At 32.4% G+C, this 14,071-nt stretch overlaps 1 protein-coding gene across 1 annotated transcript in view; it reads right to left on the bottom strand.

Moving 5' to 3' along the window:
• Positions 1-1,906: 1,906 nt before the first annotated feature.
• The window catches only part of TMEM65 (transmembrane protein 65), a 48,459-nt gene continuing 36,294 nt past the window's right edge, over positions 1,907-14,071 (bottom strand). The window contains exons 4-7 of the mRNA XM_068983661.1: positions 9,650-9,704; positions 8,727-8,769; positions 6,310-6,415; positions 1,907-4,775 (exon numbers count right to left, since the gene is read on the bottom strand). Coding sequence (XP_068839762.1) covers positions 4,674-4,775; positions 6,310-6,415; positions 8,727-8,769; positions 9,650-9,704 — 306 coding nt within the window. The 3' untranslated portion in view covers positions 1,907-4,673. The remainder of the gene's footprint in view (positions 4,776-6,309; positions 6,416-8,726; positions 8,770-9,649; positions 9,705-14,071) is intronic.

Raw genomic sequence — 14,071 nt, 5'->3', positions numbered from 1 at the left:
CACTATATATAAAATAAATAACCAACAAGGACCTATTGTACAGCATGGGAACTATACTCAATATTTTATAATTAACTGTAAGGGGAGAGAATCTGAAAAAATATATACATATAAATATGTATATATAACTCATAAATATCTATATATAACTCATATATATACACATATATATATGTATATATAACTCACTGCGCTACACATCTGAAACTAACACAGTATTGTATATAACTACACTTCAATTTTAAAAAAATATAAAGAAGGAAATGGAAAAAAGAAGAGAAAGGAAATGGCAACCCACTCCAGTGTTCTTGCCTGGAGAATCCCAGAGATGGGGGAGCCTGGTGGGCTGCCATCTATGTGGTCACACAGAGTCGGACACTACTGAAGTGACTTAGCAGCAGTAGCATAAAGAAAAAAATCGTATGATGCATTCCAAAGTGAAATATGAAAATATTTCATATAGTAGAGATTCTCTAAACATCAACTTTCTGGAACCTAGCATAATACCTTCTCTTCCCTGATATATGTATTATTTATTTCTTACTTCTTTCAGGTGCTCCCTGACCACTCTGTAAAAATAACCCCCTACATATGATCACCGGTACTTTCTATTCTTCTCTTTTCATTTATTTCTAAAGAACTTATCACCACTTATTTAAGGGTACAACTGCTTTCCTGTATTCTCCTCCCTCACTTCTGCTCCCCTATAGAATAAGCTTCCTAAGGATATATGGATGTTCTGGCTGTTCATTCGGAGACTTGAACACTTCCTAGTACATAATATACAGTCAAAAACAAAAGATTTGTTAAATGAACTTGGAGAGTTTTAGTACAATTCCCTTAAGTTATAAGTGAGAAAATAACTCCACAAATATACAGGCAAAAAGAAGACTGAGCAGAGAACAGACATTACAGAGTCCATGCAACTGCTATCCTGACTGCATAGTAGGTAGTTAAAATCACAGACTGCATGCTTGGACAAAGTCAGACTTTGGTCCCCTTATTAACAGTGATGCCCTGTGCAAACTAACCTCTCCATGTCTCCATTTGCTCAACATGAAATAAGGATAATAACAGTACCAACTTAACATTGCTATTACAGAGATTAAGTGTGATAATGTATGTAAAATACTATAGTACAAAGCAATCAGTAAGTGCTTAATGAAAGGGAACTAACATTATATTTATCATCATCACCACTGCCATCATCATCTCACTCAGGCTCCATAGCCTATTTTCTAATACTTCTCAAATAATTTATGGTAAGACTGACTATCAAGTTTCTAAGTCCACACAGCCGAAAAACAGCAAATTAGAGAGAGAGAGCAGTTGCCAGAAGAGAGAGCAGCAAAAAATGGGGGGAAAATTAAAAAGCTATAAAAACCAGATATATACCTAATTTTCTGATTTTTTCCACAAAAAAAGATGTTATATTTTGTCAAATTACTTTTCTGCAAGAATTGAGAAGATAATGTGGTATTTTCTGCTTCGTTCTATTAATGCAGTGTATTACAGTGATTGACCCCCTTACACTGACCCACTACTACATCCTAGGTAAGATCCCAATTGGTCAAGAAAAAGATTATATTTAATATCAATGTAGAATAATTACATTACATTTAATATACTCTTAAAATGGCAAAAAACTATAAAATTCTAAAACTGGGAAATTTTACTTCAAAATGGTTTGCACAAGTTTTTGATACAAAAGATAAATTTTTATTACCTTCAAAATTCATTTTCTGAGGAAAAGGAGTAAAGTAAATGATGCATTCTTACATAGAAGGCCTGGATATCTCTGCTGTAAATAAACAGCCATCAGAGTAATTTATGCCAATCTATCTAAAGTTTTTTTGACATCCTATTAAAGGTCAAATTATCTCAATATGGGATCATCCTGCTCTCATAATCTATAATGTTGTATCTCAAGTGTGGACTTCAAGGAAATGGTAAATAGTTCCATTTTACTGTCTCAGTGACACTGCTAGAACCCTGAAACAAATCTGCATTTATTTATACTATTTCCTTTAAGCTACAGAATAACCAGGATTTTCTGAGATTAGAAAGAAAATCAAATTTCAAAATCAAAACCACATTCCAAAATTTCTTAAAAGGTATTTTTCTTTGTTCAATTCCTTTGTAAAAACACTGGTCACCATTTAACATACAGTGGCAACAAAATGCACCCAATTTACATGCATAAATAAGTCAATAAATCATAATACACGGACAACATGATATCAAATGAACAGTATTGATGCAGCTCATGTTGCATTTAATCATATAGTTGCTCCCAATAAAGAAATAGTTAATGTGAGAAATAAGAATTCCAGTTTCAACCTGAAATAACATTCTCCATGACAAGTAACATGAAACAATGATTATATGAAGTCATTATCTTAAAGGGAACCATTTTTCAGAAGCCACTTTGTGCAAAGCACCATACTAGAAAAAAATGTGTACCTTAGGTTAAGGATGAAAGGGCTCCATTCTTTTAAACTAATTACCTGAATTATGCAAATTGTATTGTAACCACAAATTAAAGTACTTTGCAATATAAAAAGGTTATATATTCCACATTTTGAAATCTTAAATAATTCTACAGATGCTCAGTTAAACTAAAAGATTCTCTGTAGGACTGTGTTACTTTCAGGAGCAGAAAAAAAGAAAAAGAAGAAAGTAAAATCAAAAGCCCTTTCTAAACTCATAGGTAAGGTTTCTGGATATAAGACTTAATAAAAAGAAAATTTAAGCACCACAAAAACATATGTTTTCAGAGAACAGAAAGGGCTGGCAATATAAGTTAGGTACAAAAGCACTTAAACATTTACCAAAAAAAATTTTTTAAATAATCACTCTAATCCTATTATCTGAAATAATAAAAAAAAAAATTGGTGTCTGTGATGTTATGTGGAAGATACAAACCACAATTCTATTTAAGATGTTAAGTTTTATAATTTTAATTTGATCAAACGAGACTGTCACATTATTTGTACATAAGAAGAATGTTATATATTTATTTTTATAGCATATGGTCTATTTTTCCCTCAAAAACCTATGATTACAGGATAGCTCTAAAATAATTTTGAAGTAAACAGAAAAGAATTTATCACAAACTGTCTTGTGAGAGAAACCAGCTCCTCTGAAAATAAGAGTTCAAAGTAAATGTGCAAATAAACCTTTAAAATAAGGTAGCTGTAAATACAGCCATCTTTAAGTTTCCCTTCTTTTTCATCTATTTAGCAAAGTAAATAGTTTCCGTGGCCCAAATAGTCATTTTAATTTGTTTTTCTCCTCTGTGATATATTTAAGTACTCTTACAATTAAGAGTAATTTTTTAGCATGTGTAACAGATCACATGCTAACAAACTTTACAGGTTCATAAAATTAAAATGTATGACTCACAAGTATAGATGTGAATTCTAGCTACACTTAAGTCAGATACACAAGACTGGACATAAGGAACTTCAATCTAGAATATGATTGAAACGCCACAAAAAAAGAAAGGGAACGAAAAATGGGAGAAAGAATTTCTCCTCATACATCTTTCGATTACTAGGCTATATATATATAGCAAAAAGTAAAATATAAAATATTTATTTTTCACCTCAAAAGAAGTTATCCAGAAATAAAATCTGCTAAAGAAGATATAACATTAGGATTCAAATTAATTCAACTTAGATAAGGGGACAACATTTGGAGGGGAGGAGCATTCCCAAACAATATTATTTGTACTTACTAACCTTATGAACATCACCTCAACTTCACCAGTCATATCATAGACCTTCTTAACAGTTTCCATTTTATACTTCTGTGAAAAAAACATTTTGAGCCTCGTAACTTTCCAAGTGTCATGTGAAACCTCTTAGTTGACCTAAATCCCACAATCCCCATAAAAGCACTCTTAATGACTTTCTTTCCCATAGGAGTCAAAAATCACTACGTAATCATTCAAAGTTGAGAAAATAAAAGTATAAAAACCAACTCAAAATAATGCACTTCTTAACATATATGTTCTTATGTAGTAGGGAGACTAAAAATAATTGTTCATCCTAATTAATCTCCGGCTCTTGAGACTAAGAGGTCAGAAAATCGAAATGAGTGATAAGTACTTAAAGTCTGTTCATTTTGAATAGATGTGAGAGTTTTTAAAAAAGGACTGAAACTATATGATTGTAAATGTTTACTGTGAAACAGTACAAAATTGATGTTGCCAAAAAGAGAGTAAAAAAGAAATATTCAACTGATACTAAACGTCTTAAGTAATTTGGAAAAAATTTTAAGGTTGAATTGTAACTGTAGGGGACAACAACGACAGTAAATGCTTTCATGCGTGTACACATGGTAAGTAACAAACAGGCAAATCTCAAGTTAGCACAGTACATCAACGACTGATACTTAAATGGTATTTTGGTATACAAAGAAAAAGAAAAGGTAAAATGTTGACTGCCATTGATGAAAAAGCATTTTACCAATTTACACAAAAATTTTTTTTAAAAAGATGTCCTAAGAAAACCAAGCCACAATAAGTTAGTGTTTTCCATAATACATGCTGAATTATTTGATCCCATTATCTATACACTGTTACTGTCTTAATTCCTAAATGCTGTTGACAGCATATTTGATAACTGAGGTACATTAGTTTACATCTTTTTAAAGGTATTCTATGTGAGTTAATTTTTCTTTTCCAGTTTTTCATCATCTTCACCTCCTCCAAAGAAGATCAAAGGGAACATTCCTAGAATGCAGCCAATAGTCACCCCGACAGCTTTACCCTACGGAAACAAAAGAAAACATTTTTTCAAAGTTATTTTATCCCTGTAAGAGGAACCTCTGCTTAAGTATCTATGATAAAAATTACTATGTACTATATAATTCAACTGTTACTATATTTCTTTTGATCATACTAACTTAAATTTAAAAATGACATTCAAAAAGGTTCTAGAACAAATAATATGTAAAGTTCAAGGCAACCAGGAAAAAAATTTTAAATTTTTTTCAAATTGCTATAACATTAGAGAAGTATTCAGAAAGAAAATACCTTAAAAATGTACATACATTTTAAAGTCAGAAGATAGAAAGGAACGAAAAATCTCACCCAGTACTCTCAACATATTTGGATTTGCTGTCCTTTGTACATATTCCTTTTCAGTATTTATCCCCATGTACACCTAATTATGAATGTAGGTCTAATCATTATGTAAACATAACTTTGTTTACTGCTTTCCTCCTGCCCCCCACCAGTCACACTTAGAATAAACTCTTTTCTCAAACTGTTTCATAAACTTAATACAAAAACTTCTAAGTTTCACTGAATTGATGGGCCTATAATAAATGTAAAAGCTCTTCTTACCATTAAAAATCATCGCTACTGTCAGTGATAGAACAATAAACATTTTGGTGTACAGTTCTTCCTCAATGATTTATTTAAAAATCAAATAATATGAATATCTGTGCATAATTATACTGCTTTGCTGTGTATTTTAGAAAAAATTGCAAATATATGTATATACCCACTGCAATATATTTATATGTCTACATATGCACAATTTTTCTGTGATCTCTCCTATATTATGAAAAATTTATTTAATTTTTGTAAATGATTTTTAAATGTTGCATTCCTATGATGACTATTAAGGTTAAAATACATACCAATTAAGTTTTATATCTTCATATAGACATTTATTGAGAATCTACAAAGTACCAAACTCTATGGTAGGTACCAGGGAGACAGAGATTAGTCAGATGCAGACCCTCTCTCCGCCAGGAACTTCCAGTTAGTTATCATCATACGTTTCTACTTGCTAATCAACATACTTAGAATTCTCTCTCCCACCTAATAAATGTCTCATCAATAATTTAAAAATAACCTTAGATCTGATATACACCAAGAAATCTCCCCACTAAAAGAAATTTCTTTCCACAAAGAGTTATTTCTTCTCCTGGTGCTTCTGCTATATCCAGTGTACATTTCTATTACTGAATATGTCACACTAAATTATAATTTGTTTAATATGTCTGATTCTTTACCTATACAATCCTCAAAAAGAACTATAGTTTATTACTCATTTTATGTCCTTCAGTCTCAGCACATAACTGATACTCCTCAACAGTAACTGAATCATATAAAGATTTTTTCAAAAATCTTTTTCAAGTATGCCTACAAAAAAAGTCAAAGGTTCGGATAGTTTTTGTTAAAAACTCCACTCAAATCAATTTTAATCTCAAATTTCTCAAGGGACTGAATTATATACAGTGTCTTGCTCTGGCTACCCAAATTCATTATCATAAACCACACAAAGTACTCACCAAATGTGAACTAACACGTGTCTGCCACATGTCAACTTGCTTTGGTGAGAGATCAGGAATTGATAGGCCTAACCTGGAAGCCAAAGCTTCAACATAGCCCGCAAGTCTTTAAAAATACAAGAGGACAAGTAAGTCAGAAAGAAAAACACCAATACCGTATATTAACGCATATATATGGAATTTAGAAAGATGACCCTATATCAGTTCAATTCAGTTCAGTCGCTTAGTCATGTCTGACTATTTGCGACCCCGTGGACTGCAGCACGCCAGGCCTCCCTGTCCATCACCAACTCCCAGAGTCCACCTACACCCATGTCCATTCAGTCGGTGATGCCATCCAACCCTATATGTGAGTCAGCAAAAGAGACACAGATGTAAAGAACAGACTTTTGGACTCTGTGGGATAAGGCGAGGGTGGGATGATTTGAGAGAATAGCATTGAAACATGTATCTTATCATATGTGAAACAGATCGCCAGTCCAGGTTCGATGCATGAGACAGGGTGCTCAGGGCTGGTGCACTGGGATGACCCTGAGGGATGGGATGGTGAGGGAGGTGGGAGGAGGGTTCAGGATGGGGAACACATGCACACCCATGGCTGATTCATGTCAATGTATGGCAAAAACCACTAAAATTCTGTAAAGTAATTAGCCTCCAATTAAAATAAATAAATTTAAAAAAAATACAAGAGGACAGAATGTAAGTTTTTAAAGAGACACATATGAAAAACTATGTCCTCACATATGAAAAACTCATGACTTCAACAAAGATAATTTTATATCTGTATACTCCTGAAATGGTGTAAACATTCTTTTACAATTTTCATCTTTATTGTATATACATATATTTGGTTTAAAATTTTCCAGACTGACATACTTAATACACAGGTAAATTAACTGACTTAAGAGTAATTACTCTCTACCATTACTTTAAAAAGAATAATTCAAGGTATATAAAAATTTTACAATTATAATTAATACATTTACTCCAAATTCAAAGCAAAGCACTTTAACATATAATTTAATAACTGTCACCAGAAAAAAAGTTTTCTTAAAATTTATCAGATTGATATACTAAGAAAAACAGCCTATAATTTTCAGGGCAATTTCAAGTATCTTCTAAGTGGCAATTGCTTATTGGATACAATCTTACTTTAAGAACTGGAAGAAAGAAAAAAATTTGCCAATTAAATTATGTATACCATCAATTATAAGATGGATCCCAATATTAGATATGTTAAGCTCTAAAAATCTATGCAACTAAGATTGATAAAATGTGGTATTTATTACATAATTTTTTTAAGGCAGAGAAGAAACAGTTCTTAGATGGAAGAGTCCCAACAAATCTGTAATATTATCATTATAAACCTTAATGTTGGAAACTAGGAAATGGAATGTTTAAGGGATAATATCACTGTAGGTTTACATCAGAAATTGCAGGTTACAAAATTTCTGCTTTGGCCCAGAACAAAGAAATTGTGTTTTGAACAGTACCTGTGGCCCCATACTCAAGTGCAGATGTCTAATATACAGAGTTAGATCATGTATAAAGCTGTCTTTCCCTAGATTATAGGGCTAAGTAGACTGCTCCTAGATCCAAATTCAAATCTCAAAACTTACCATCAAAATGAACCAAAAAAAAAGAGGAAGAAACAGAACCAAAGACTGAGCAAGACAGAGTATGTTTATCACAATAGTTAATGCCAACTCTGTCTAATTCATACTTCCTAGGCTTCCCCAAGCTCAGGAAGCAGCCCAGGCCATCTGCTGCTTAGAAGAGAAGATGTAAAAACAGAAAGAGAGAAAGCTGGCCTTTTCTGAGTAGGCGCCCTCAGTTTGTTTCATCATTCCTTCTTGCCACATGGAATAAAAAGAGCAAAAATTAGCCAAGTTCATGTATGCTTTGGCCATTATTCGCTTTGAAAATTCCTCTCTCTAGAAAACATGCCCAGTCAGTATCCTCACATTTGAGCCATATTTCTTATCTTTGGACTTAGTGGGAGGACGGGGGTTATGAAATAATGACAGGGTTTCTTACTTTTAGTCCTGTCTCACCTGTAGAAATATTTATAAAATACATATAAACATTTTGGGACATGAAAAATTCAACTCTGTCTGCTTACCTTACGGTAGTTTTAAAAAAAATTTTTACACATATCAGAATTGCTTGAGAAGATTCTTAAACTCAAATGTCAGGGCCCCATCCCTAGAGACACTAATCCTGCAAGACTGAGATGTGAGCTAGGCATCATATTTGATGCACACCAAAGATTTAGTGCTGCTGATTTAGAAACATTAATTTTAAAAATTTAGTTCTAAAACACACATGCAAAAATAAATGTCCCTTTTCAAAATCCTTCCCAATCAAAGGAGAATGGAGAATAGAGAGTAAGTATACACATGCACAAGTGAACCTACCCAAGGCCAGCTAAATCTGACACAAGGTTTCCCAAAGCAGCAGCTAAAAAAATGAAAAATGGACAAGTGAATTACTACATAAAAGTCAGAAAAATCACTATAGTAAATCACCGTGTAATCAATAAAGCACTGGTCTAGAAGAGTTACCACCTTTCTAAGCTACAATGACTATATCCAAAGTAACTCATTTGACAGCTCTGAACTTCAAGATCTCAAAATAGAGATCTGAGATTATAGTCTTCTACCTCCATCAATTAGTAGTTTTTTTTCCTGATGTGGCAGCCAGTTTCCATTTTGGTTTCAATATTTAAAAATTTGCATAACATTCTGTAGTTCAACTTTCAGACAATATTTAAGGGAATTTGGATACTTGAAAGTTAAAGAGTAAAGTACAGCTATGACATTCAAGAAAATCAAGGAGAGAAATGTCTCTTTCATTACTCATCTACTTCACATGTTCCATAGTAACACAACACAGAATTGTTCCCAAATTCCACCATCATGAAGAGTAGAGTAGTATTTGTGGGGAAAGAAGAAGACAGAACCAAATCGGATTTTTGGTCTTGTGTTTCCTTCCTTGATTTTTCTTCCCAACTTGAAAATAAATAATTTGATAGAGAAAATGGCCAGGAAGGTTTTAGGGTAACACTGAATTAAGAGAAAAAAAATTTTTTTACACAGTTAATATAGCAGATTATTCTTACTCATTAACTAACATAAAGTACCCAAACCTTCTCAGAAAAATGCATACTACATTTACAAAATTAAAAATTAAAGGATAGGATTAAGGAGATAAACTATTAATGACAGACATCTCAGTGAGTAAATTCATTCAAATGAAGTATCTTCTTCTATACTTAACCTACTAAAATGTTTCATAAATATACAGACAATGGAATAATAACACTACTACTATTAAATACCTGCCATAGTTGAAATTCCCAAAATAATTCCAATAGACAATTCAATATGGGTTCCCTGAAAAACAATTACAAAGAAATTAATCTTAAAAATTAAAACCAAAGTGGCTATAAAATAGCAAAGCATTAATCAAAACAGATAAAACAATGTTATTACAGCAGTTATATATATAATATACATAAATATGCATATACTATAGCAAATCACTTATTTATTACATATATGCATTCATGCAGAAATAACATCAATATTTTATTCATTACAATTAAGCCTTCATAAAATTAAAAAATAGCAACATACAGAGCAATACAATTCATCATTAATAATCTAGAATTTATATTTTCCTACTATTGAAAGGTGCTTTAATGCTTTTGAACACAAAGATAACCAACTCACCTAAATTTTAAATTCTGAATGATATAATTATATACTATTGGTATTTACCTTATAAAAGATTTAAAAGACTAGACCAGTTCCTAAGGACCCAAAAAAATCAGATTTCAAAAATTATCCTTAAAACATTTAACTCTTTAATCACTAGATAATGAGACTATATAATTCATTTACAAGCAACAATAGCATTTAATACAACAGAGATACAGCAAAAATGAAGCTCCACTGAATTTATTTATTGAGAGTTTAAGACTTTCTCTAAAGAAAACAAGGGCTCATATTTTCGCCTCTACTTTTAAAGATAAGGAACTGAAGATTAAACGATTCTGATGGGTTATTATATAGAAAAAAGAAATTCTAGAATCTATTGTGCTAATTCAGTTCTAACCCTTATGCAATGCTGCCAAAAATGGACTTTTCAAAAGTTCTCTTAAATATTGATGGCTGAAAATTTCTAAAAAAATTTTTTTAATATCAATGATACTTGTGGAGAAAAAAAAACACCCTACAAATCTCAGTATTTGTTGAGGAAAAACAAAAAAGATGCCTTATCTGGTATACAGTTATATTGCATTACTCAATTATTTACAAAATGGAAGAGAAGTTAAATTTAACTTCCTCAATTTTCCTTCCCATAGGCCTTTTGATTCCACTCCTTTAAAATATAATTCCTATAGAGTATGGACCAAATAGCCTAATGTAAAGGTTTCCCAGGCATTAAAGTTACAAGGTTATAAAGGAACGCAAAGAAACAGATTTCTGAAGGAAAAAAAAACAGGCCCAAAAAAATATCTTTATACATGGATGCAAAAAAACCCTGGAGTATTAATATAGGAGAGAAGTTCCCGACAGCTACAATGTATAAAAAATAAATACAGCATCTTTAACAGCAATGAATCATTGGAAATTACCTAAAATGAATCTGTCTGCAAACATATGTATTTATAAAGCATTTACATGCTTAATCACTTGGTTGAATTTAAGAAAACTGAAGATGCTTCTAATAGCATGAAAAGCTTCATGTTAAGTCAAAGTTGGTTTGAAGGCAATAAAATCTCTACTCTTTTCCTTTTCCCCATAATAACATCAAATTTCATGTTAACAGGTGGTGTAGAAATTATAAATAAACCTAGTACTAGTTGTCTTAAAGTTGTACTTGGTTCATCACCTCAATCTTATTCATCTATTCTAGAATTCTAATCAAGTCTATCTTAATTAAATTGTAAGAAGAATTCCACCCCCCCCACCACTCACTAAAATATAAGTTATAAGAAGCAATCCAACAACACAAAAATAAAAAAAAACTATGAAATTAAATGCTTAGTATGAACAGCAGCCAATAATAAAGGTCAAATCTACTGCGAGAAGTTATATAGGAATCTGTTTACATGATTGCAATTAGGGTATACCTAACAGGAAAAATACCAAATGACATGATACAAAAAAAAGAATCAGTTAAAAATTAAACATTTAAAAAATGTTTTCTTAACTTACTATCTTCAAACAGTCATAGCTATCCTACAACGGCAATTAGTGTTTAACAAAAAAAGGTAAAAAACATTCTTAAGATAACAATGTTCACTTATTTGCCTTTTCATAGATTCTATAGTTATATTATTTATAGATTTCTAGTCTTAGCAGTCTATTAAAAAAGTCTCTCTGGAAAATTTAACTGTTTCTGAATTATTCTGCAATTATCACAGGATATTTTGCCACACCACTTACTCTTAATCAGTTTTAAGCCGGTAGTTAAAACACTTATTTCAGTACTATATAAATAAAAAACTGGTGATGTCTGTGAAACTGGACTTCAACATAAACCAGAAAAACAAATTTTACTGAGTTAGAGTCAATCATCTCAGGCCTAGAAAAACAGTCACACTAACAATGAGACACAGGCCTGAGTAACACAAGATAGGAACATTGCAATAATTTGACTTTAGAATGTGGGTGTGGTTGTTCTGTCTTAATTGGTATCTTTATTTAAACACAGAAATCTGTTTCTTGGGGCTTCCCTGGTAGCTCAGCTGATAAAAAATCTGCCTGTAATGTGGGAGACTCCAGTTCAATACCTGGGTTGGGAAGACCCCATGGAGAAGGGATAGGCTACCCACTCCAGTATTCTTGGGCTTCCCTGGTGGTTCAGATGGTAAAGAATCTATCTGCATTGACTGAGACCAGGGTTCAATCCCTGGGTTGGGAAGATCCCCTGGAGGAGGGCATGGCAACCCACTCCAGTATTCTTGCCTGGAGAATCCTCATGAACAGAGGAGCCTGGCGGGCTGCAGTCCATGGGGTTACAGAGTTGGGCACAAATGAGCGACGAAGTACAGCACATCAGTTACTTGAGATATTTATTTCAAAGAAATAGTAAGACCATACTGAAAGTTGATGAAAGTGGAAGTCACTCAGTTGTGTCCGACTATTTGCGACCCCATGGACTATACAGTCCATGGAATTCTCCAAGCCAGAATATTGGAGTGGGTAGCCATTCCCTTCTCCAGTGGATCTTTCTGACCCAGGAATCGAACTGGGATCTCCTGCACTGCAGGAGATTTCTTTAACAGCTGAGCTACCAGGGAAGCCCCAAGACCATACTGCAAAGGTCTTATTCAGGATCTAAGAAACTACCCAGTTTCCCTATTCTGCTCCCTCTTCAAAATCTCCCTGCCCTCCCTCTTTAAGCAAAATATATCTTCTCAACACTTCCCTTTAGGATAGCCTTTCATCATTTGAATATCTAAGGTTTGCTCAACTGAGGCCAAAAAAAAAAAAAAAAAGATTATTAAGATGGTAGAATTAAAATACTGAGTGTAAAATTGTCACAAAGAAGCTTTAATCCAATCTATTCAGGAACATACCAAGACTTAAATGACAGTTTATAATTTAATCATAGCAGGTTTTTCTATAAATAGTAAATAAAATTAGATTTTATTTACATTAACAATTTAAATAATCTAACCAACTCAAGGCTTACTAAAGGTTTACTTATTTCAGAAAAGGTAGTATGGCATGGTTGAAAGTTTCTTTTACTCACAGATATATAAATTAATCAACTTGATTCATTAGGAAAATATCATTATCAGCCAAAAAGCTAGCATTTTGAAATTATATTTTAGATGCTCTTACCAGACTACTCTGCTCAAGAATTATCCATCCAATGGGTGCTTATCACTTTCAAATTATGTGCATGCTACAGTATCTTCTATGACTGTTTACCAAGCAAGATACCTTCCTGATGTGTAAACCTTGTGTTTCCTCAACCAGCTGAATGGCTAGAATTTCTGGATATCTGATCCCCATCAATCTGGACATAAAGTAAGACTATACAGCAAAGAAAACCATTCTTGAGTGAACCAATTTTAGATAGTCTTCAAGCAAATTTTATAATCTATACAATGTAAACTATACTTTCATCCCTATTTTAAAAGCAAATATTCTGTTTCTACCCACCTATAGTATATGTGACCGTCAAAACACTGAAACAAAAAACAGAACAAACAACGACAAATAAAAAAAAACAAACCCTGGCATCTCTCAACTATTTTTTTCCTCATATTCAATAATCCTAAAATCACTCCCCTTTTTAATTTTTTGAGCAGTTTTCTATACAATATTTAGAATTTTTAGACTTTTTAAAACTTTGAGTCAGTGAGGAGAATTGGATACAGCACTAGGCAGCTTCAGAAGACCTGCATTTTCCTCGTGGACTAATGATGGACGTGTATTTTCATCACAACTTTATAATCTAGACTTAAAATTGGTATCTATTGACAAAAGCTGTCACAGAAGAGTATGAAAGGTCAATTGACCATTCCTACGATTAAACAATACCTTTAAGAAACAACCTTAAATGAAAATGACTCCAGCAAAAGAGAATTTTTAACACTGTGATGGAACAAAGACTGAAGGCCTTATCATTTACAGTACTGAAACTTACTGAATTGAAACTTAAATCATCTTTGAGTTAAATGGATAGACTAAATATCAAAACACTCTTGTAAATATTTTTGTATGGGAAAACTGGACTA

Source organism: Capricornis sumatraensis, chromosome 11, assembly GCF_032405125.1.
Source record: "Capricornis sumatraensis isolate serow.1 chromosome 11, serow.2, whole genome shotgun sequence".
In the NCBI taxonomy this organism is placed as follows: Eukaryota; Metazoa; Chordata; class Mammalia; order Artiodactyla; family Bovidae; genus Capricornis; species Capricornis sumatraensis.
The sequence above is the reverse complement of the archived record's forward strand: the minus strand, read 5'-3'. Positions and strand labels throughout refer to the sequence as shown.